This window comes from Eschscholzia californica, unplaced genomic scaffold, assembly GCF_041429995.1.
Source record: "Eschscholzia californica isolate CP2 unplaced genomic scaffold, dmEscCali1.0.p SCAF_2, whole genome shotgun sequence".
In the NCBI taxonomy this organism is placed as follows: domain Eukaryota; kingdom Viridiplantae; phylum Streptophyta; class Magnoliopsida; order Ranunculales; family Papaveraceae; genus Eschscholzia; species Eschscholzia californica.
Genome location: NW_028238309.1, coordinates 9,293,060 through 9,316,415, shown reverse-complemented (window position 1 = coordinate 9,316,415; position 23,356 = coordinate 9,293,060). Strand labels below are relative to the sequence as shown.

At 36.7% G+C, this 23,356-nt stretch overlaps 4 protein-coding genes across 5 annotated transcripts in view; all 4 read left to right on the top strand.

Moving 5' to 3' along the window:
• The window catches only part of LOC147556005 (uncharacterized), a 121,183-nt gene that overhangs the window by 28,887 nt on the left and 68,940 nt on the right, over window positions 1-23,356 (top strand). The window lies entirely within an intron of this gene.
• Window positions 46-8,673, top strand: LOC147556012 (long chain acyl-CoA synthetase 8-like). The gene is made up of 12 exons (XM_086663734.1): window positions 46-112; window positions 456-1,065; window positions 1,198-1,278; window positions 1,434-1,694; window positions 1,861-1,992; window positions 2,076-2,249; window positions 2,367-2,596; window positions 5,029-5,146; window positions 6,619-6,750; window positions 6,831-6,965; window positions 7,784-7,990; window positions 8,304-8,673. The coding sequence occupies exons 2-12, from the start codon at window positions 517-519 to the stop codon at window positions 8,466-8,468; spliced, it is 2,184 nt and encodes a 727-aa protein (XP_086519860.1). The 5' UTR covers window positions 46-112; window positions 456-516; the 3' UTR covers window positions 8,469-8,673.
• Window positions 9,976-14,612, top strand: LOC147556011 (WEB family protein At5g55860-like). Its single transcript, XM_086663733.1, has 3 exons — window positions 9,976-11,067; window positions 12,000-12,226; window positions 12,554-14,612. Exons 2-3 carry the CDS (start codon window positions 12,029-12,031, stop codon window positions 14,399-14,401), a joined length of 2,046 nt encoding a protein of 681 aa, XP_086519859.1. The 5' UTR covers window positions 9,976-11,067; window positions 12,000-12,028; the 3' UTR covers window positions 14,402-14,612.
• LOC147556010 (altered inheritance of mitochondria protein 32-like) lies at window positions 17,541-22,762 on the top strand. Of its 2 annotated transcripts, XM_086663732.1 has the most exons (7): window positions 17,746-17,915; window positions 17,967-18,354; window positions 19,956-20,041; window positions 20,132-20,437; window positions 20,756-20,839; window positions 22,029-22,134; window positions 22,217-22,762. In XM_086663732.1, exons 2-7 carry the CDS (start codon window positions 17,992-17,994, stop codon window positions 22,565-22,567), a joined length of 1,296 nt encoding a protein of 431 aa, XP_086519858.1. In that variant the 5' UTR covers window positions 17,746-17,915; window positions 17,967-17,991; the 3' UTR covers window positions 22,568-22,762. The 2 variants fall into 2 exon arrangements, with proteins under 2 accessions (XP_086519857.1, XP_086519858.1); XM_086663731.1 differs by having other exon boundaries at window positions 17,541-18,354.

Below are 23,356 nucleotides of genomic sequence, written 5' to 3'. Positions count from 1 at the left end.
TCATTCATATTTTATCCTCTTGGACCCCATTCCATGATTGAACAGTTCGTTGGAGTTCAACGCAAAGGAAGAGAGAAGTAAACCAGACCTCGATTCTTTCCATCTGCTAAAAGTAATTCCTTCTGAAGATCTCTTGATATTAAATCATTTTATTAGCTAACAATTCTGAAGCTCTTGATTGAGTCTATAAGCCCTTATTATGCTTTTTCTTCTTTTGATGAATTTCTGTTTTGAGTTTCTCTTTCAATTATGATATGCTAAACCTTACCACTTTAGACTCAAAATAGTAGAATCATTCTTGTTGCTTCATGATTTGAATCTTTGCACTTAATTTAATGTATTATTTCTTGATAATCATACTTTGAGATGATCTATTGATAAGATGAAAGCTTGTTTATTAATCAAATTGCTAATCCTAGATCCTTGTTGATTTAATTATGGTTGTTTTACTTCAGGAAGTTATATATCCACTTTTAGAACCATATGATAGTATTTATCAGTCTATAATTCCACACAATGGGCGATTCCGAAGGAAGCCATTTGGGGGCGCCTTTGCTACAAAGCTTGATTCAGGGTGACTACATGTCGATCATCAATAGCTACGGTCCGTATGGAGTTGTGGGTGCAATTTCTATTGGTCTTGTTGTACCTGTATTGCTTTCCATGGTATTTATTGGGAAGAACAAGGTCAAACAAAGGGGAGTTCAAGTAGATGTTGGAGGTGAGACGGGGTTCACGATGCGTAATTATAGATTTTCAGAATTGGTTGAAGTTCCTTGGGAAGGAGCTACAACTATTGCAGCTCTTTTTGAGCAATCATGTAAAAAGCATGCACAAGAAAGATTTCTTGGGTCAAGGGAATTGATTAGCAGGGAATTAATCACGGGTAGTGATGGAAGGAAGTTTGAGAAGCTACACTTGGGAGAGTATGTTTGGGAAACATATGGAGAAGCATTTGATCGAGCCAGCAACTTCGCATCTGGTCTAATTAAGTTGGGCCATGGTCTAGATAGTCGTGCGGCAATATTTTCTGAATCTCGGGCGGAGTGGCTCCTTACCTTTCAGGTAATTTTGTGACTCGGGCTCTAAGACTCTTAAGCAAAAATTATCTCCTTTTTTTTAGTTTCAGCTGGCAAGGTTATAGTATTCACACTCTTTTCCTTTTTTTTTGGTTAACCACTCTTTTCCTGATATCAGGCATGCTTCAGGCAGAATATTACTGTTGTTACCATCTATGCTTCACTAGGCGAAGATGCTCTCATTCACTCGCTCAACGAGGTGAGAAAATTATCATCACTTTAAGGGCGTGAGATTTGTCCTGCTTATGAGCTCGATGAGAAGAGTAACGGGCCATTGCCCCTCGCAGAGAACATTATTTTGGTCGTTAGTTCTCAGACATGTTTAACCTCATTTGGAACTTCCTTTGTTTGCAGACACAAGTATCAACATTGATCTGTGATTCCAAGCTATTAAAAAAGTTGGCAGCGATAAGCTCAAGCTTGGAAACTATTAAGCATATAATTTATTTTGAGGACGATGGCGCAACAGTTGATTCCAATTTCAGCAATTTTACACTTACGTCTTTTTCTGAAGTTGAGAAGCTTGGGAAAGATAGTCCTGCTCATCCACGTCTGCCTTCAAAAAATGATACTGCTGTGATTATGTACACGAGTGGTAGTACAGGTCTACCAAAGGTTTGTAGTTCTTTTCTTTGTCCGAAATATCCCAAACCCCTGCACACAATATTAGACTCTATAATTGATAAAGATTAACTTTTATGTCACTTTGTTCATTTGTGTCTGATAATTGAGGCCCGGGTTGTGTTCTGTTCCCTCACAAAGCATAATATTCGAATTGCAGGGAGTCATGATGACACATGGCAACATCGTAGCAACAGCAGCAGCAGTTATGACAGTTATTCCAGATATAGGCACCAAAGATGTTTATCTTGCATATTTGCCCTTAGCTCATGTTTTTGAACTAGCAGCTGAGGTACTTGCTTCAACAAATCTTGTAATTTGTCAATTTTCTTAAAAGCTATTTTTCTTAATTTCAAATTTATTGTGGTCGTGTAGACTGTAATGTTGACAGCAGGTTGCTCCATTGGTTATGGTTCAGCTTTGACCTTAACCGATACCTCAAATAAAATTAAGAAAGGAACTCCGGGGGATGTTTCCGCATTAAAGCCCACCCTTATGACAGCTGTTCCAGCGATTTTAGATCGTGTTCGAGATGGAGTGCTGAAAAAGGTACAAGTTGAAGTTGATTACACACCTTATGATGTCTTGCTTTCCCTATTTTTGGGTCTCTCAGGCTCTTTTACAAATAACATCATTTGCAGCTTCTCCGTTTACCTTGTTTTGTAGGTTGACGAGAAAGGTGGATTCACTAAGAAACTTTTCAACATTGGATTCAAGCGCCGGTTGGCTGCTATAGAAGGAAGCTGGTTTGGTGCATGGGGAGTAGAAAAAGCTCTTCTGGATGTAATCATTTTCAAAAAAATACGCTCTATTCTGGGAGGTCATATGCGTTTCATGCTTTGTGGAGGTGCTCCTTTGTCTCGAGACACGCAACGGTTCATGAACGTCTGCCTAGGGTAATTTGCTTCCTTTTCTTCTCTAGATGCCAATAAATGATCATTCTGTGACTTTTCATCTTTTCAGCATTTAATAATTTGGTGTCAAATTTTGGCTTTCAAAGTTTCTCTATAATGGTTTGAATGTTCAATATCTTCAATAGGTATGTCGTGCAGTTGAAAAATTACAGTACGTCTAGATAGATTCTGTTGTGGGAATCCTAAAAGAAATCAATTAAATTTAAATAATATTTGGTGGAAGACTACCTTCTTGAACGTGTCTTGAATATGCTTGGTTATGCATGCACGACATAATATTTCCTCCCAGATCTATAAGGGGAGGCTCCTTGATTTATCCTTTTTAAAGCCTCACTGAGATCATGCAAACGGTAGCATGTTTGAAATTGTTTGTGGTTCTTACTTGGGTCACTACACAAATAGTTGCAGTTGTGAATTGTGACGATATGGTACCGCATAAGACATGTACGAGTTAGTGTCATCTCTAGGTACACCTTTTGATATGGTCGAGATCTAGAACTAGGAGAGACTAGAGGGAGGGTCCCACAGCTGGACATGTACGAGTTAGTGTCATCTCTAGGTACACCTTTTGATATGGTCGAGATATAGAACTAGGAGAGACTAGAGAGAGGGTCCCACAGCTGGTCATGACTGGGAATCCTAGTTCAGCACTACTTTCTTTCTTGTTTCCTTTTTTGTTTTAGAAAAATATTGTGTTGGAGGATCCCCGATGCTTAGGCATTTGCCGAAGCATACCTGCTAGCATTTACCAAAGGATACCTATATTCAGCTACAATTGGAGGTTCTCTTTTGATTTGAAGTTAAAAGGTTCAGCTGAAGCTCATGATTAATTCACTTAGTTAGTTTTGGTTGACAAGGTGAATAGGTTAGTGAAGCTATTATGTGAGAAATGAGAATCTATTTTCATACCTTGATCATTGCGAACCTCTATGGAAGTTCCTGCTTGCGAGTTACATCATCTTTCTTTCTTCATTAAAGCTTTTCTCCCCTCACATTCTAATTTAAAAAACATATAGATGAATCATATACTTGAACCAGATAAATCTTAGAGGTGCCTAATGGTCATCTCTGACCAGATACTCTACTAACCCTTGCGTACTGCGTATCTGACTCCGCATGCCCTTTTTGGGTGGGTTTCGATCCAGTATTCCAAATTTGGCGCACAAAAATCTTCAGTCTTAATCAACTCAAATTTCTTTGTAGAAGTTTATAAGCTCGACCAGTTGGGTAGTTAACTACTAGATTTTTTAGTTAGCTTCTTAAGATTTAAGTTTCTGGAGTTACAATGTTAGAGAGTAGGTGTATCTATTGTATATGCATCATAGAGTAAGTATCGTATAGGAAAATAATCCAAAACATTCTGCAATTTAAATAGTATAGCGAAGAGGTACACCCCTAGCATACCCGATACTCACATGGTAGCTTATCGTGTACTGGTACCTGTACAATACTACTTACGGAAGCAATCTATGTATAGGTAACATTGTCTGTGGCTTTCTCCTAGCTCCTATGAAGGAAAATGGATTGGCAAGTAATATGGACATTATCGGAGGTCAATCAAACTTCTGCTGCAGAAAACTTACAATTTAGTTCGCTAGTGTACTCCAATCTCCATGTCATTGTCCTTTTCATAATTAACATAACTTTATTTTGATTATCGAGTGAAAACAAATGGAGACAATTCCCCTTTAGTACATTGAAAATTTTGTGAATAGAGTTAGTATAGTTGAATTGTGGCACATTTGATTCAATCTGGCTTGGTGGAAATATCTCAAATCCGGATGATTAGTGGCTTTGGGGCAATACTACAACGCGTTTCAAGAACAATGGTATTTGAATGATTAATAATGCAGTTATCAATTATACAGTGAGACTATCTATCCTCATCAGTTCCAAAATATTTTTATACTCCTATCATTTCCTATGTGAACTCTAACACCGAGTGAGTGGCACAATTTTCAGTTTTCACGATGTAAACATGAACACAGGACTGCTAAACAACCTGCATAGGCATGTTTTTTTCCGACAAAATTTTCCTCAAAATATTTTGCATTTTCTCAAAAGAGAAAAGAAAAATAAAAAGTAGTTTATTTGACACATCACACAAGAATGAGAACGTTATCAGTGAATTAGAAGTAAATTGAAGTGCAATGAAATTTTACAATTCCCATCATAATGGTACTTTGGTAGCTAAATTTTTTTATTAAAAAAGAGATGAGTTCATGGTAAGTTAAACATCTCTGACAGTGATTTTCTTATACTAAGCTCGTACCTTTCTCTCTTTCCTTTTGGTTATAAACTTGCCTTCATCGAAATACCTTTGTATGAGGTTACGGGTAAGAAACCCACTGTACCACATTCCCACTTGACAGAGGGGTTATAGAGAAGATTGTTAACATAATCTACTTCTTCAGGATTCCAATAGGTCAAGGATATGGATTGACTGAAACATGTGCTGGAGCAGCCTTTTCAGAGGCGGACGACATAAGTGTGGGTCGTGTAGGTCCACCTCTTCCTTGTGGCTACATTAAGGTATTATGATTTCTACTTTTGCTTCATTTTTAGAACTGGAAAAAGGGAAAAATGGAGGATTTGAACTGTTGATACTTGGTAACCACAAGTTTATTACTTCCTACTTCCTTAGAATATTATCGTAAAAAGTTCTGCTGGGTATCTAGGATTTCCTTTGAGGAAATAGACAATAGTAACTTACACATGTGACATAACTAGGTATAAATTTGTCTCAATCAAACTATTACATATCTTTAAAAGTTCAAATTTATCAACTGCCCGCGTTGGTGCATTGAGCTGGGATTGTGTCCATATTAGAGTAAGTAAAACAATTTGTTGTTCTATTCATGACCAAGTGGTGATGCCATCGGTATTCAGGGTGATGTAAATTATTCTTGTTTGGCTATCTTGCACTGTTCATTTAGAAACTTCTCTTAGCTAGAGATGTGCTACGTAAATCTTGGTGACAATGCCATAAGCCCATAATTAGGTGAACGAGCTAACAGTAAAACTGACTCATTATTGAAGGGACATGATGTAGGACAAGAAAGGGGAAAGGAATTGAACAAGAAAATAACTTGATTATAAGATAAATAAGAGCATCTCCAATGCAAAACTTAAAAAAAAACTCTATTTGGCTTATGTGTTAAGTCTCAATTGAGATTCTCTTTCCTATGTGGCTAACTTGAGTGTCTCTAATTCAAGTCCTTCTCCAATGCAACACTCTAAAAAACTCTAATAGATACACATGTCACACATACATTTAATAGGAAAAAGTGGTTGAGAAAGAAAGGCTTTCTATTGGTCCAAAAATTAAATTTGATGACTAGGACACTTAAGACTCTCAAAAGAGATCTCAAAAATAGAGTTTCTAGTTGAGACATCTTAAAACTTAATGCTTCCACATCATCTTAAGATCTCAATTGAGTTTTGCATTGGAGAGGTTTTTTCTCAAAAAAAACTCTAAAGTCCTAGGTGGCACTTAAGAGTTAAGATTTTAAGATTGAGTCTTGCATTGGAGATGCTCTAAGCACGAGTATACTAGTATAAGCTAGGAATCACTTCTAGAGCCCTTAGGCATCAAACCTAAGGATATATTGGCATCACACAAATATAGATAGCTTGAAAGCTGTTGAAGCTCTTCTTTCTCTACCCCCTTAAACAGCGGGAACACAACCTATATATAGCCATAAGCAGCCCTTCACATCCCATACTACATTTACTTCTAGACTTTTGAATTTCTAAACTTACAGGACTCCAAAAGACATTGGACACACTAAAGACACTTGTCCATTCTAATTAATGCTTAGAAACAAAGACCCATGTGGAGCAGGCCCACATTACTCAACATCCTAAGTGGTCATTCATCTAGGACATGCTAAATCAAAATTTGAGCCTTGGAACCCTACTTTTGACATCTCCCATATGCCTTCAACAGTTGCTGCCATTTGTCTTTATGGGGACATAACCTGTTCTGGTATTTGAAATTGCAGCTCGTCTCTTGGGAAGAAGGTGGATATTTGACTTCTGATAAACCATTGCCCAGAGGAGAAGTTGTGGTTGGAGGATACAGCATAACTTTGGGTTACTTTAAAAATGAAGCAAAAACTAATGAAGTTTACAAAGTAAGCTTCCATAGATTGTTATTTATGTCATCAGACTTCAAATTCTGCTTGTGATCTTCATGATTCTCTGAATGCTACAGGTTGATGAGAACGGCATGCGATGGTTTTATACTGGAGACATAGGACAATTTCACCCAGATGGATGCCTCGAAATTATTGATCGGAAGAAAGATATAGTTAAACTTCAACACGGAGAATATGTTTCTCTTGGAAAGGTATGTAAGAAATGAATAAATAGAAGGTGTTTCTTGCTGTTACAAGAAATATAGATACTGCTTCGGCAAATGTGTAAAGTCGAAACATGCAGGTTTCTCTGAGATGACTAGGGGTGCTACAGGGTTAGAGGGGGATAGGTATTGTATGGGGTTTTTCTATTCCTCGCAGAAGTCTTGATAATCCGATGCCCGTCCAAAATCCTTGTTGGCTTTGCCTATTAGATCCCATTCCAGATAACTGGAAGAATTGTTGCTGGTGGTTCCTATTAATCTTCTTCATACAAAGGAAATTCACCACTTCACTGAAATACCATGTCTTCATTATTTTTAGTGAGGTAAATAACATGAGGGCTTAAAATTAAGCATGTATTTTATGAAGTTTTGGATGTAAAGGATTAATCCTACATCAGCTGAAAGGAGTAGGTCTTATATATAGTAGTTTGTGCGTAATTGCGTCGGACATGGTTGACTGCAGTTGGAAAAGCTAGGGCCCGTCCTGTCAGAGGTTTGTTTACTTCGAAACTCGTTCCCGTCTATCGGTAACAATCCCTTTCCTATAGAGGGATGGAGTGCAAACGCCATCTCTAGAATTCACATTTTGTGTAGGTTGAAGATCTAAAATCTAAAACAGCCCATTAGGTTGATTTTAAGTACCATAAGATGTTTAATGTTTTTACCTTTGAGGTGGGTGGTCATGAGACTCCTGCTAGTGTGCCACGTTTAAAACACAAGCTGAACAAATTTGCTTCAAGTTCTCATCTTGATGCACGTACCATAGCCATACAAAATTAATCGCAACTTTTGAATCTTTGTTGCAGGTTGAAGCTGCCTTAGCATCGACTAATTACGTGGAAAGTATAATGGTGCATGCTGATCCCTTCCACAGCTATTGTGTAGCATTGGTTGTTCCCTCACATCAAACACTAGAGAATTGGGCCCGGGCTTCTGGAATTTCATACCAAGATTTTCCAGATTTGTGCCAGAAAGACGAAACAGTACGTGAAGTCCAACAATCTATTCTCAAGGTTAGTCCATGCTATCTACTTGTTGTAATCAACTACTTTCGACAAAATATTTTGTTTTGTTGCGAAACCAAAATATTCTCATTGATGTATATACTGGCACGATAAATGGACGATTCTGGAACATGCTAAAGTTACAAACCGAGGATAAACCTCTAAATGAGTAACTGCAGGAACTGGCACCACAGTCCCAAGATCACTAAGTGAAATATAGATGAACTTATTGAAATATCGATTTGCACCATCCATATCGTTTGTCTTCATAAACTGCATTGTTGTTGAATTCTTCTAATCTGCAGATTGCTTTGTGTTGTAGGTAGCAAAAGATGCAAAACTCGACAAATTTGAATCTCCAGCAAAAATTAAGTTGTTACCAGACCCATGGACACCAGAATCCGGATTAGTAACAGCTGCACTCAAGTTAAAGAGGGAGCAACTGAAAACAAAGTTTAAAAACGAGCTCCAGAAATTATATGAATGAAGTAGTTATATCGATTTGATTTGTTTATCTTGTTTTTCAATTCCATCAGGTATGTTTTACGTTGTTATTCACTACAGATGAAATCCTAAATTATGTTTTTACGTCACAATACTATTCGAATTTCTGTCATAAACTTTTTTCCCCGAATAGGCGTTATTGTACATGATTAACATATATGTGAATAATATGATTAATTTTGTGTTCATATATGCTACTCAAAACCATTTGACAATAAGTGGAGATGACAGATGTTATTTTCTGGGTTACTTGTGTATTCCCACGTGTGGCGTTTTTTAGCTTAATACATGTCTTTTTTAGGGTGATTTGGAGCTTGTGTGACTATTGAGCCTATCATGTGTGGGCTAGCTCTGATATCATGTTAACTTTCTGCTCATTTAACTTGAAACCACTTGACATTGAGTGATATCATATTCTTCGTTACTAATGTACTTCATTTTCCACGTGGATCTACTCTCACGGAACGCATTGAAGGTTAGATCAATCATATATTTATACCATTAGTAATTGGGATCGGTAAATCCACCTGAAGTTAGGTTTTGGATTGAGATCAGTGGTAGCTCCAGTTGTTCCCATGTAGACCCCCTACTGTTAGTTGTGTGCTTATGTGAGACTTTGGATCAGGAGATTTAGAGTTTTATCTTAAGTATTGAAGTAGAGTTTGCGTCATCTTCTTCATGGTCATCGTTGAAAACTTCCATTTTCAACGATGAAAGGTTTCAGCATTTCAAATCTGATAAAGTTGATGTTCAGATCGGAAGCACCTCTGGACCAAAATCCCTAATCACAGAACTGCTAATGCCAAATCAATCAAAAAAGGTCGGTCGAAGTTGAGTATTGCTAGAGAAGAAGTCTCCGTTGTGGAGTAGATTATTGCTCGAAGAGTAGGGAGGTTGTGAACTTGTGATTTCGCAATGATTAATGAAGCCCTAAAACCATATCCGTAAACTAATCTTAAAATAAGATGAAAAATTATGGAACCATTTGATTGTCGTGGATTTTGGTTAAGATCTTTTTTGGATTCTAATGACATGTCAATGAAGAAATCAATTAGAGTATTTGGCAGAATGGAAAGAGAACAAGGTCGGTAAGGTCTTGCAAACTGATAATTACATTCTGCTAATCGATTTTGCAAGATTTACAAACCTAATTTTTAAAAGAATTAGAACAAAATATTATTTTCTATTGGGAGAAATAAAAAGTTAAAAGTGGGTTACCTTCCGAAGAGAATAAAAGATTATTTTTTAAAAAAATAAAAGTTTTATCGAACTTTGTATCTAACGAAAAATATATAAAATAAAGAAGTGTGGGTCAAAGGAAAAAATATTTCAGTAGTATAGCTAGTAATGATGGATTGATGGTTGACCCTATCTTTTTGTGGTGACCTATGATTAGCCTTGATTTGCGAGGGAGAGCAACTAATAAAAGAATGAAATAGATTTGGGGTCACAAATGCTTATTATGTGACAAAGGTAATTAATTTTAGTTTAGTAGGGTCTTCCTCGGGATGGTTGTCTCTTGAAGATGTGTGGATTCTGGTTGTTTGTGGCATTTACATAACTAACGAAAGTTTTTTTTTTTTAATGAGATATAACTAATGAAAGTTAGGACGTAATATAAAAGCAGTCGAAATAACTTGTCTGGTAGAATTTCAAGTGGAAATTCCACCTGGAACATGTGATCAGATTTAGTGAGAAAAAAATTATATTGTAATACTTTTATTGGGATTCGGTCACGATTTTGGCCACACGTTGTGACATTTTTCATACAGTATATAATTTGTGGAGTTATGTATTACAACTCGAAATTTTAAAATCTTTATTGAAATTTTTATTTCAAATTTCTAACTAAAAACAGACTTATCTTTTTTAAGTTATAGCTAAACAATAGCTAAATTATGACCGTTAAATTTCAAAAAAGGAAAACAAACCACCACAATTAATAGCTGTTTAATTTTGTTAAGTAAACCGTCAGAGAAGGGAGGGAAATTGAGGGGATAATTGGGATCCGAAAGAACAGTAAAAAAAAACCCTAAATTATCCAATCCTTCTCTGTCTTGGAGTTGTCACGAGTTTATTATATCTTTTTGGACGATTACCCCAAAAGCTGACCTGTTTCTCTCAACCTATCTCTCTCTCTCTTCCACTTTCTCTCTCTACATAAACCTCCCAGCTGATAATTCTTCCAATCCCGCCTCTCAATCTTCAAGCTTTCAAAACCCCATTTTCCCCTTTCTCTCTCTCTATACTAGAACTTGCCCATTTCATTTCCAAACCTAAGGAGAAACTAACTTGAATCAGAAAAGGGAACCCTCTATTAGAATCTCTGAAATCTCTGAAAACTAGACTTGATTTTTGAAGAGGTTGTGTTTTTGGAGTTCTGGGTTGTAATCTGTGATAGAATTAAAGGGTTTTTTTTGTTCTTGTTAGAGGATTCAGTTTGGGTGATTGAGAGATTTTATATTTGGTTTGAAGATTTCTATTAGATCTTTAACTGTATGGAGGAATTTTGAAGCTTGTTGTGGTTTTAATTGTGTTTGAACTGGGATTTTGAATTAGGGTTTCTGAGTAACTATCATCAGGTATACATTTATCTTCTTCATTTTTTGGTTCCTTTTTGTGGTCCTGTTATTAAATTTTTGTCTCCTTCTATAAGAGTATTTGATTTTTTGTTGGTATATGTTATAATGATGCTTTGTGGTTGTGAAAGTTGCTTCTCTAATGTTCTTTACAAGTTTGTTGTGAATTCATAATTCCAAACCCAAAATCATACAACCTTTTGTTAGATGACAATTTGATTAATTTCATAATAATTTTTAGCTTTAAGCCTAAAGTTCTAGTACCCATTATTAGCCTAAGGACAATAACGAAAACCTTATGATGAAAATTGTCTAGTTAAGATGATGTTTTTGCTAGAAAACAATGTAAGACATTGAATAATTGAATTACGTGTTCTTCAACTTTCCCGGACAACTTGTAGATTTTCAACCCGTTTCTTTTCTATGTTGATTATCTTATGAAATGAATGTTCGAAATTTAAAAAGTTGGAATCGTTTCGATATATGATAGTTTGGTTCCAAATATGGTCTCGATATACATTAAGTAAATGTTTCGAGAAGGCACATATCATATTATTTTGGATCTTGTGGAGATCAAAGATCTCACTAATGCTATTTAATAATAGACCGATAACGTGGATCAGTATAGAGAGGTCTGATACAAGTATAGGACGAGGAGTTTTGGCATTTGTTTCATTTGTATTTGGAGATAATACCGCTCCTATAAAAACTGAACTTTTCAATCACCTTTCTAGAGAACACTGTTTTTTTCCCCTTTTCTTGATCAAGTTTAAAACACGTAACCACCGGGAAGCAAGTTTCATTATTATAACATGCCCGTTAAGCTAAATACCCTTTTCATAGTAATTCATTCATTACTTTTAGATTGACAAATGTCTTTCATATATTTTTTATTCCTTCGCTATTTGCTCAACATTAATAGTCTATTTTAACAGGTAAAGTTGGGAGTTACAGAGAAGCCAAAATGAACAAGGTTATAGGTATAAAAGCTTATCCCGTTGTTCACAGTCCTAAAGATTCTCCAAGGGCTGAAGTTGGAGAAATAGACACCAGAGCACCATTCGCATCTGTTAAAGCAGCCGTAAGCTTATTTGGTGAGGCAGCTTTCTCAGGCTCAGGAGAGAAACCCGTCATTAAGAAATCAAAACTTCCTCCTACAGAGGTATAATTTCATTTTCAGTGACCGTGATTATGAACACGATTTCTTTCTTTCTTTCTTTCAAAATGACAGTGTTATGACTACCCTAGTATAAGTTACGTCCTGAGTATTGATAGCAATGTTGTACTCATTTTCTGAAGTTGATGCAATTTGTTTTAAGATTTGGTTTCAAAAAAAAATTTGCTAAGCCGCACACTTCAATCTTCCTGGAAAATTATCGATTTGTGGAAATGCTTTTCAGTTCTACTGATTTTCCGAAGTTCTAAAATTCTACTTCTAAAGATTTCTCTTTGGCCATTTTATTTATTGATTTTTTTTTTTGGTTTGTAGAGAGTGTTGGTAAAAGAAACACAACTTCACTTGGCAGAAAAGGAATTGAAGAAATTCAAGGAACAGCTGAAGAATGCTGAAACTACGAAGGCTCAAGCCCTGGTTGAGCTTGAAAAAGCTAAAAGAACCGTGGATGATCTGACCCAGAAGCTTAAAACAATAAACGAGTCAAAAGATTCAGCAAACAAGGCAACAGAAGCTGCAAAAAATCAGGCTAAGCAATTGGAGGAAGCAAATGCTAGCAATTCCTTGAAATCTAATAGTGCCTGGGAAATGGAGTTAGATAGTGCACGAGAACAGTATAAAGCTTCCATTTATGAACTCAATACTGCCAAACAGGAACTCGCTAAAATGCGTCAAGACTATGAGGCATCCAAGGAAGCAAAAATGGCTGCCTTTGAGTTAGCTGCTGAAGCTGAAAAATCGGCAAGAGCTAACACAGAGAGGGTAAGTGAGATCTCGAAGGAGATTATTGCTGCAGAGGAATCACTTGAGGAAGTAAAGCTTGCTGCAATTAAATCACAACAAGATAGAGCGAATATTTTATCTGGAAAAGATTCTCAACGTCAGTCTCATGGAGTTGCTCTGGAAGAAGCAGAGGAGAAACTAAAATCTTTCAAGATGGAATTTACTCCTGAGTATGTTGGCAATCTTGAGGTCAAACTGGCTGAGACAGATAGGGAAATTGGGGTTTTGGAAAAGAAAATGGAAAATGCCAAAGCTAATGATCTGGATTCTGTAAACATTGTCACATCAGAGCTTGATGATGCTAAAGGGGCATTGAGAAAAGTAGCTGAAGAGGAAAACACCCTCCGAAACCTTGTTGAATCTCAGAAGCTTGAGCTAGAGAACGTGAAAAAAGAGCACTCTGAGCTTAAGGAGAAAGAAGCAGAAACTGAAACTATTGCTGGTAGTTTACATGTCCAACTCCAGATAAGCAAGACTGAGCTTGAGTCAGTTCTTGCTGAAGAATCCAAAGCGAAAAAGGATTCTGACGAGTTAATATCCACGCTCGAGCAATTATCTTTGGAAACTGAAAATGCAAAAAGAGAAGCTGAGGAGATGAAAAATAATGCAGAAGAGTTGAAGAGAGAAGCAATTGCAACCAAGAAAGCTCTAGAAGAGATGGAAGAGAAGCTTCGGATAACTCTAAAAGAAGCTGAGGAGGCTAAAGCAGCAGAAATCCAAGCACTTGATCAGATTAAGGTTTTGTCTGAAAGAACAAATGCAGCTCGTGCTTCAACATCAGAGTCTAATACCAAAATCACAATCTCATCAGAGGAATTCGAGTCCTTGAATCGGAAAGTTGAGGAATCTGATGCATTAGCTGAAATGAAAATAGCTGCTGCAATGGCACAAGTTGAAGCCATTAAAGCGAGTGAGAATGAAGCACAGAAGAAGTTGGAGACGACTTGGAAGGAAATCGAAGAGATGAAAGCTGCAACGGAAGAAGCTCTAAAGAGAGCTGAAATGGCCGAGGCAGCAAAGAAGGCAGTGGAGGGAGAGCTTCGAAGATGGCGTGAAAGAGAACAAAAAAGAGCAGCTGAAGCTGCAAGTCGAATTCTTGCAGAAACTGAAACGGGGCCGTCTCCTGGATCATCCCCATCCCCACTCCACGCGAAGTATCTGAAACAGTCTTCAGAGAAGAAGGTATTATCATCATCTCCTCTCCATTCCAAGTTCCAAAAACAACAGTCAGAGAAGACGAGTGGTTCCCGGAAGCTAGACAAATCTACCGGATCGAAGAAGGCACTCTTGCTGCCCACTCTGAGTGGATTCTTCCATAAGAAAAAGAACCGAAGCGAAGGTGGGTCACTGTCTTATCTTCCTGGCGAATACCCAATATGAGTTTCCTATGCTTACAACACAAAATGGAGTATTTGTTGCACAATGTGAATGAACAATGAACATCAATGAGATAAAATAAAACCTATTCGTGTGGAATTTGGTTCTTCTGTATAGTTTGAAATAGAAGATGAGGGATGAATCGATCAGTTTGCTTTGTTTCTTTTTCCCTCTTTGACAATACAAAAGAAATAACAATGGGTTTCTGAAGAAAGTCTTAAAACTCTTATTTTATTTCCTATCAAGTTTCAGATGAACTTCGAGGTTTATACTTGAGAATCTATATATAATAAGAGAGGATGGTATCTTTTTTAGTATATACCCTCTTCTCCCGTAGCAAGTTATACCTCCTAATTTTTTTTCTAAGGACTAAAGGACTAAGATTATAAAACTGTCTTGTGGCCACCGAAGAACGGTTATACCCTCGTGTAGTTATATGTTTCACGTGAAATTTAAAATATGGGTCAACCAAAATAGATTAAGAAGACTAGGGGTGGTATTTTATCCCATGGGCCCGAACCCGCCCCGGGCACCCGAGCCCAATGAGGACCATGGGTGCCCGCGCCCGTCTAGGGCATAACCCGCCCAACCCGCCAATTTTTGGTGGGCAGGCATGGGTTAAAACCTCTACCCGCCCACGCCCGCATCCACTTAACTTCACCCAATGATAACCAACCAAATTACATCAACTTTATGGGTTGATGAAGCCCAACAGTCCATGTTGCTAGGCTTAGTTGAGATGGTAAACAATATGTTTAAGGGCAATCACACGAACCCAATGCATTGCTTTGTAATGGCCCAAGAGATTTCCTAGTAAAATACTGAAGTAGTCTTTGGCTTTGAGGGAACAAAGAGTGAGATAAGTTTATATTATATCTCATGAGAATCGTTCATTAGTTTTTAATGTGAGATTAAATTCTTAAAAGGAACAACCCAAATAACGTCTAATTTTAATCCCACATTGTCTTTTAGAATTAGAAAAGGTGTTTGAAGATTTTATAAAAGGAGAGGAAAAAGTGATTTTTTTCAAGTCATAAGATTACCCGAGCTTCTTAATGGGCTTGGGTAAGTAATGGGCTAGGCGAATTTCAAAATTGCCCGCCCGATTAAAGTGCCGACCCAAGTATATCGAAGGCCCAAAGCGAAATAAAAAATTGGGGCCCCATACAATGGATATTAGAAAAAATTTAAACAATGCAAAGGGTAGGAATCGAACCTTGACCTTTTATATAAGATCTAAACTCTTTACCACTAAGCTATGCCTTAAATTTATACTGGAAATTGGTTTAAAGTATAATTAATTTTTCGAAAGTTACATACGAAATAGGAAACATGAGACCCTTGATTTTTGGGGCCCAAAGCGACCGCTTTGGTGGCTTTGGTCACGGGCCACCCCTGCGATTAACCCGCTTATCCTGATAGCCATTGAAATTTAGTGCCCAATCAGCTCGGCCCGATGCTTCAAGCCCATGGACGTCCATACCCACCCAATTCCCACACCTAATGAAGACTATAGTGAGAGAAAGGGAGAATCCACTTTTTCTCTGTTCTATTGAATTTCTTGAAAAATAGAAAATAAATAAATAAATAATTTTTAATTTCGATTTTAACCATTATATTAGTTAACTGACCAAATTTAAGGCATGTTTTTGTTACTCACCTAAACAAACTTTCAACATACAATAAGACTTGGGAAAAAAAAAGAGTTAATTCCTATATGGCCCCCTACTTTGTGACCAGCTTCCTTTATGGCCCCCTTTTTTTCGTAAATTCAAATATGGCCCCCTATTTTCATGGAAATGTCCTAACTACCCTTCCTTTAAATCTTTTTTCAAAATAAAATCAAAGAAACAAACATAATTCCACCTCACTTCCCTCCCCACCACTTATCTCTCTCCACCTCACCTCTCTTCCCAAATCATCTTTCTCTCTCTCCAACTCACCTCTCTCTCTCTCCACCTCACTCTATCTTCTCCGATGAAGGTCGCCGGCCGGAAAATTTTCCGGCCGACGACCTTCAACCTAAAAAAAAGAAACAATTTTTTTTTTTTTTACTCTCATCTCTCTCTAAAAACTCCGGCGAAGGGGGAAGTGAGGTGGAATTATGTTTGTTTTTTTTATTTTATTTTGAAAAAAGATTTAAAGGAAGGGTAGTTAGGACATTTCCATGAAAATAGGAGGTCATATTTGAATTTACGAAAAAAAAGGGGCCATAAAGGAAGCTGGTCACAAAGTAGGGGGCCATATAGGAATTAACTCAAAAAAAAAACATACAATAAGACATGGTGCAGGACTGTACTAAAAGTGTCTCAAAAAACCACATGGTCTATAAATTTCAAAATGGTCAAAGTCAAGAACATAGGATTGTGTGCTTTTGCTAACATGGCATGTGGTTGTTGCCATATTTCCATCACATTGAATTGGATTTGAAACCTTCTAGAGACACTATAGAGATGATCTCCCTTCACTCAAGCTTATAAATCTAGCCATTACACAAAAGAGCCTGTTTTTTTATTGTTCTTTTCTCTAGTATAATGGCAAAAAATTGGAATGATTAGGGCAAATTAAACCAATTCCATTTGCGCATATCATATAATGTTAATGGGAAATATACTAATAAAGCATAGTAGAACTCACAAAAAAGCACAAGAAATAAATAAATTGGGTGGAATCAATGGAGTTAAGGTCGTGACTAAATCGTTCCACTTATTTTGTACTTATTTGTTTATAATGTGGAGATACTCTATCCGGACAAAGTCTCAGTAGAATAACCATCGAGATACGTTAACAGACAAAATATAGTGAGAGAAAAAGTGAACTTTCTATATATGCCTCAGTTACGTAGCCCCAACTTCGATTTCGTCAAGATTTTGGCCGACATTTTCATTGTTTATATTTGTCATTGGTTTGAACTTTTGTGGCTAGAATAGTGCTTCTACTCTTGATATCTTCTTTATAGATATTTTTCAAGCTCTCTAAATATGTAGTTTGAATTGATTTCATGCAAATGCTTTTCAATGGTGACAAAATAGGGAAAAGAAAAGCATAGGAATGTGTTTTTGGGTAGGACCATGACAGCTACCACAACACAAGTTAATGATCCTCTCTCTCAAAACCCCTCTCTCTGTTAATACTCTATTTTGTGACTGTCTAGGGTTTAAGACCACACTCCAAACTCTACCAGCTCATACATGTCTTTTTCATGACACTTGGAAGGAGCAAATATGGTCAATCAAGTTCCACTATACCATATAACACTCATTTCTATAGTGTGTGAAAGAAACTCCATATCCTACCCATTTATGTGAGGAACATCTACAATTTTACAAACACCCAAATGACCTAATAAGCTAAAGATAACTAGGGTTTCTCTTACCCACTTTTAATAAAAGGTAGAACAAAATTACAAAGTGTGTCTCTGTACTCCAATTATAGAGGAAGGAGACTAGTAGAAAGAGAAGACTTGTTACAAATCAATAGAATCCCACAAACAATTTGCTTTCTAACTATAGATACTGTAAATCTCTCTCTCTCTAGACTTTCTCTCTCTAAACTTGTTAATGGCTAGTAACAGAGACGACCCACTTTCATTCATGAACTCTTCTTCATCATCATCCCCAATACAAGTATCATCTGTAGATGGAGATGGGTATCTTGTTGAAGCTTCAAATTCTCAGATTGGAAGTGCTTCTGGAAGTTTTCAAAACGAAGGAGTGTTAGGAGGAGGAGATGGTGGTGGAAGTGGAAGCAATAGTGATGTTGAGTTTGGGTTTCAAAGACAAGAATTAGGGCAAAGTTCTTTGGTTGGTACTGTACAGATCTATGACCGTCATGTCTTCTTATGCTATAAAAACCCTCAAGTTTGGCCTCCCCATGTTGAAGCTGCTGAATTTGATCGCTTGCCTAGGCTTCTTTCTGCTGCTCTTTTGGCTAGAAAATCAGACATGAAGAAACAGGTGTGTGTTTTTTTATTGATTTTGCACCTCAGTTTTTTGTTCTGTTTCACTTTACTTGATTAAGGGTTTTAGAGTAAATGATGATTTGGGTTGTAGAAATTTTTGGATATATATTTGTGGGGTTTGGTTCAAGGAAGGATATTTGGTATAATTTTTTTTTTTAGATCATTGAAGGTTTTCAAGTTAGTTTGTAGATTTGGGGATAGGAAAAGCAAGTACTTTTTTTTTGGAGGAAATGAAGATCTAGGTTTAGTGATTATTGAATTTTAGTTGGTGATGGTAACCTAAAACATAGGTTTTGGAGTCTGGGGATGAAACAATTATTCTGGTTGTTGAAGTACAGTTCTGGGGTTTGGTGATTGATGAGAGTTTCAAGTATATTGAAAGATGAATATGGATGTATTAGGGTATTGTTTGCAAAACCCTTTATGAGGATTTCATTAAACAGTATTAATGACTCTGAAATGGAAATGAAGGAAAAATACTCTTTTTTTTCGAATAAAGATATGGATTTAGGCTTTAGAGTTAATTGTAGATGTCGTATTGATCACTAGGGCTTTGAGTTTTGATGGAAGAGATTTTGATTAATATCTTTACATGTTTTATACTTTTATTACACCGTATAATTTGGGGTTAGTTTTATTCATGTTTAGTGTGTACTAGATTTGTTTCGAGACCGTCTTTAATCCTTTAGGATCATCAAGGAATTCACAGTGTGCCTTGTAATTTGGAACATATGTTTGTGAGTATAGTTCAATGCCAGATGCAGCTTTAAAATATACGTAAGAAATAACAGTTCATTCATTTAGAGCTCAACGGAATTATTGAGGATTTGAGTTCCTTTTAGTTATTAAAGGGATTAACTATTTAATCAACAATCAATGCATAAATTTTTTTTCCTAGTAGACCGACCTATTTTGTTAACTCAAATAGTATATTTCAATATTATTGTGTAATAAGAAAGCAATCCACAATTGCTGAGTATTCAGAAATTTTTTTTATGGACCATACTTATTCTTCTTCGAGTTGATAGGGAGAGAAGTGCTGTCTCTAAGAGTCTTTCCTTGAAGCATGATAGCTTTTGTAGCCTTTTAGGTTACCGATTAATCAACTTTCTCAATAAACAAATGGACATTTCATCAGAGGATTTCTTTTATCAGATTCATATGAATAGGAGAACAACTCCTTTGCAGCAATCCTTTTTCTCTAAGTAGGAATTAGAAATCACCACTTGTAGTGGCATTTAAGAATATGTGCATATCATTTTCAATGTGCTCCGTACGATTCTGTGACATTAATTTCCGCTCATTTAATAATGTTATCAAATCTTTGTTTTATGAAGTTTTGCCTGATTGCCAAATTTACTCCTTAACTATAACAATAATTTAATTTTTGACGTAGTTTGTATTTCCGTATGTGGGGCTGCGCTATGGCCATCCTGATTTGTACACACAATCTGGATTATTTTATTCCAGATGGAACTTTATTGTTTCTTTAGTAATCTTTCGTTAGGATTTTATCTAGGTAGCGTAAATACGAGATTTTCTTTATTTGATGATTGACCTATTAACTTCATTTACTTTCTCTTTTCCTTTTTAAAGACTCGGTTAACCATATGTGAAGGACACGATGGTACTGAGACATCAAATGGGGACATTTTGATCTTCCCAGACATGATTAGATACAGGTATTTATAATCTCGATTCAAGAAACATCTAGGAGTTACCTTCTCCTGCTGGCTTATTTCCTTACTGCTACTGTCTGGTTGATATTTCAGGAGATTGACACATTTTGATGTGGATACGTTTGTTGAAGAAGTTCTAGTCAAGGATACCGAGTGGCTTCCTGGAACACCTGAAACGCTATCAGGTTCATACGTGTTTGTATGTTCTCATGGTAGCCGAGATAGACGATGTGGTGCCTGTGGACCGGCCCTAGTATCTAGATTCAGGGAAGAGATAGATTTCCGCGGTATCCAGGGACAAGTCTCTGTTAGTCCCTGTTCACATATTGGTGGACACAAATATGCTGGAAATGTAATCATATTTAGTTCAAATAATGGTGGTGTTGTAGCAGGCCATTGGTAAGGGATAATATCACGTCAAAAATTTCTTAATCTCCTTTCCAAACTTATTACATATTTACATGTTTGAAAATTTTGTTGTATTGAAATCTGGGTCTTTTCTAGGGTTGTGGCCGAAACTCATTTCTGAAAATGACCCTAATCAGCAGATGCATTTTTCTGAATCTTGTATGCCTTGTTTTTCAACAAAAACAAAATTTGAGTACCATCTTGTCATTTGCGTACTTAGTTTTTGTAAAAAGTTCCAGTTTTCTTGGTCAAAACGTCATGCTATAAGTGGGGTTCTTGATTTATTTCTTCTTGTTTTGTTTCTCATAGGTATGGCTATGTAACTCCAGATGATGTACCTCATTTGGTTGAGCAGCATATAGGGAAAGGAGAAATTATCGACAGACTCTGGAGGTATCTTTTCTAACCGGCTCTTCTCATTTGTTCACAATTTGTGTTCCTAATGTTTGTTTCCTTTGAATGACTTTGCCTTTTTGAGATGCCACATCTACTCATTATAACAAAGTTCATGCACTTATTGCTTCATTTACTTGTAGTTGTAGACATGAAATTTTCCTTCAAATATTGCATGGACTAGGTTATAGTACTTAGTGGTTTAACGGGATACAATATGTTTGTATCTAGATATTAATCTTAAATGGGAACTGTGTTGTTAATGCACACTTAATCCCCGCTTAACCAACCACTTCTTTGGTCAAACTTTAGAGAGGGACATCACTGGTTTATATGTGATTTTCTCCTGGTTCGCACTTTCAGGCTTAAGCATGATTAAACAATTGCCTTAGTCGCCTCACCTTGCATAATCGATTTTTGTTTCTATGAAGTAAAGATGAATTACCCTCTAAAAATGGAGTTTGGTTGATACCAAGAAATGGATGGGAGTATTGAGTATGTATTCTATTACTCGACAACATTAGTTGAATGTTGATGCCACCTGCCTTTTGTATTCTTGACAGGATTAGTTTTTTTCTTAGTCGTAGAACCCTCACATAGATAGATCCTCTTACTTAGCTTACCGCTTTAGACAACATAATTCATAAGGATGAGCGGCTGATTTTGACTTCAATTTGTTCGAATTAGCATTGACATAGGCACGGAGAACGGGAGAAGGACCATCACCTCAAACTCTCAATGGCTTAATACTATAAATTATAGATTTTGAGTGCTTATGTTTTGAGGTCATGGATATTAACACGCAAGTCAAGAACTCATGAAATTAAATAAATGTCCAAATTTAGTAAGCCTTCTGATTTGCAATGATTCACTTAAGCTCCGTCCTTGTGAACGCACCTAGAAGGCTAGAACTGGAAACCAAAATGATGATACTGGTCTGTTTCCGGTTTCCTCATTTGGAAATCATGAAAAGGAACCTGGAATTAAGATAGGAAAATTTTGTTAGATTTAGTAAAGTTTCCGTATCGCCAGGCTAGGGCACGTGGGATGGAGAGTTCAACATCAATTATACTTCCACTACAATTGGATCAAATTTGTCTTCGTATAAATGCATATGCAGCTATTTACTTCCCGATATTACCTCCCTCGATTTGAGTAGAACTTTAATTAAGACGTTATTTTCTTTCAGGGGTCAGATGGGTTTATCAGAAGAAGATCAGATGAAATCCCAAGAACTAAGACTCCAACTAAATGCTGAAACCAGCTTGGAAGAAATCATAAAAGACCCCATCCAGGTACGGTTATCTTGTTTCTGTTTTGTATTGTGTTCGATCGACCAAGAATAACTTCTAACATCTAGGCAACCCGTTTCTCCAGGTATATGAAGACGAACCTACCCCCAACGGGAATCACGTCGAAATTTCTGGCTGTTGTCAGGGAAAAGAAAGTTCCTCTTGTTGCCAGACCCAAAACTTACCAGAAAAATGTGAAAATAATCACCTTATCAATGAAAAGGAATCGAATATAAATGCAGAGAAGAAGAAGAAGAAAAACAACGATAAAAAAATGCTTCGAAGTAGTAGCATCAAAGGAAGTACACGAAAAGTATGTGCAATGCCAACATGGTTTGAGAGCTGGGAACGAGAAGATACATATGCAGCTCTAGCTGTCGTTGGGGCAGTCGTGTCGGTTGCCATTGCTTATAACTCTTATAAGCAACTGAGGTGAAATCTCTAAAATACTAGGTTTAGGATCAATTTGCAGGTAAGAAACATGTTTATTTTTTCTTTCTTTCTTTTTCTTTAATTAGTGTTTCTTGTAGATGCACAGAATGTGACAGAATCAGGTATTTGGATTTATATATGGAATTTGACTTTTGTAAGAACTCTAGGGATTGAAGTAGATGTGAAGTACTTTCTTGTATTTTTTATTTTGGCCACATTTTTTGTTCTTTGTTAGTTTTTACTGCTAGCTAATAACTTTACAAGACAGTGGCAATACAACCGTGACGCTCTACCCAACACTTACCCCGGTTGAATCTTTGCCAGGGTTTGTGTCAGGTCAGGATTTAGAGACCCCGGTCGAATTCTTGCTAGGGTTTGTGTAATTGTGTCAGGTCAGGATTTAGAGAGAAAGTAAAATGTTTTCTCTCTCTAAACCTCTCCTGACACATACGCCGCCCGGGGAATTCACAGGACGTTTTTCCAGTCAGACATCCGCAGTAATAAATCTGATATTTTGGTCAAATAAATCATCTTCATTACTTTCATCAAAGCTTAATCAGGACAAGTTGGTTCTAGTTGAGTCGTACCGAAAATAACAGTAGTATAATGAGGTTTCAACATTAATAGTCCCTAACACCGTTTTATGATAACGGTCCAATTTGAATTGTAGGACCGAACTTAAATTTGTAGGACCCAAAGTTTTAAGGTTCCGAAAATAAGCTTATTCGAACTAAATTTTGTGAGATCTGGACGAGACGATCCAAGTTGATTCATAAAACAAGGCAAAAACTTA

Excerpts from the sequence above, each read along its gene's own strand:
- LOC147556012 (XM_086663734.1), top strand. The coding sequence starts at position 517 with ATGGGCGATTCCGAAGGAAGCCATTTGGGGGCGCCTTTGCTACAAAGC. Across the intron at positions 2,250-2,366 it reads GAGATGGAGTGCTGAAAAAG|GTTGACGAGAAAGGTGGATT; the intron begins GTACAAGTTGAA and ends CTTGTTTTGTAG. Across the intron at positions 2,597-5,028 it reads TTCATGAACGTCTGCCTAGG|GATTCCAATAGGTCAAGGAT; the intron begins GTAATTTGCTTC and ends CTACTTCTTCAG.
- LOC147556011 (XM_086663733.1), top strand. The coding sequence starts at position 12,029 with ATGAACAAGGTTATAGGTATAAAAGCTTATCCCGTTGTTCACAGTCCT. Across the intron at positions 12,227-12,553 it reads CAAAACTTCCTCCTACAGAG|AGAGTGTTGGTAAAAGAAAC; the intron begins GTATAATTTCAT and ends TTTGGTTTGTAG.
- LOC147556010 (XM_086663731.1), top strand. The coding sequence starts at position 17,959 with ATGGCTAGTAACAGAGACGACCCACTTTCATTCATGAACTCTTCTTCA. Across the intron at positions 18,355-19,955 it reads AATCAGACATGAAGAAACAG|ACTCGGTTAACCATATGTGA; the intron begins GTGTGTGTTTTT and ends TCCTTTTTAAAG. Across the intron at positions 20,438-20,755 it reads GGTGTTGTAGCAGGCCATTG|GTATGGCTATGTAACTCCAG; the intron begins GTAAGGGATAAT and ends TGTTTCTCATAG.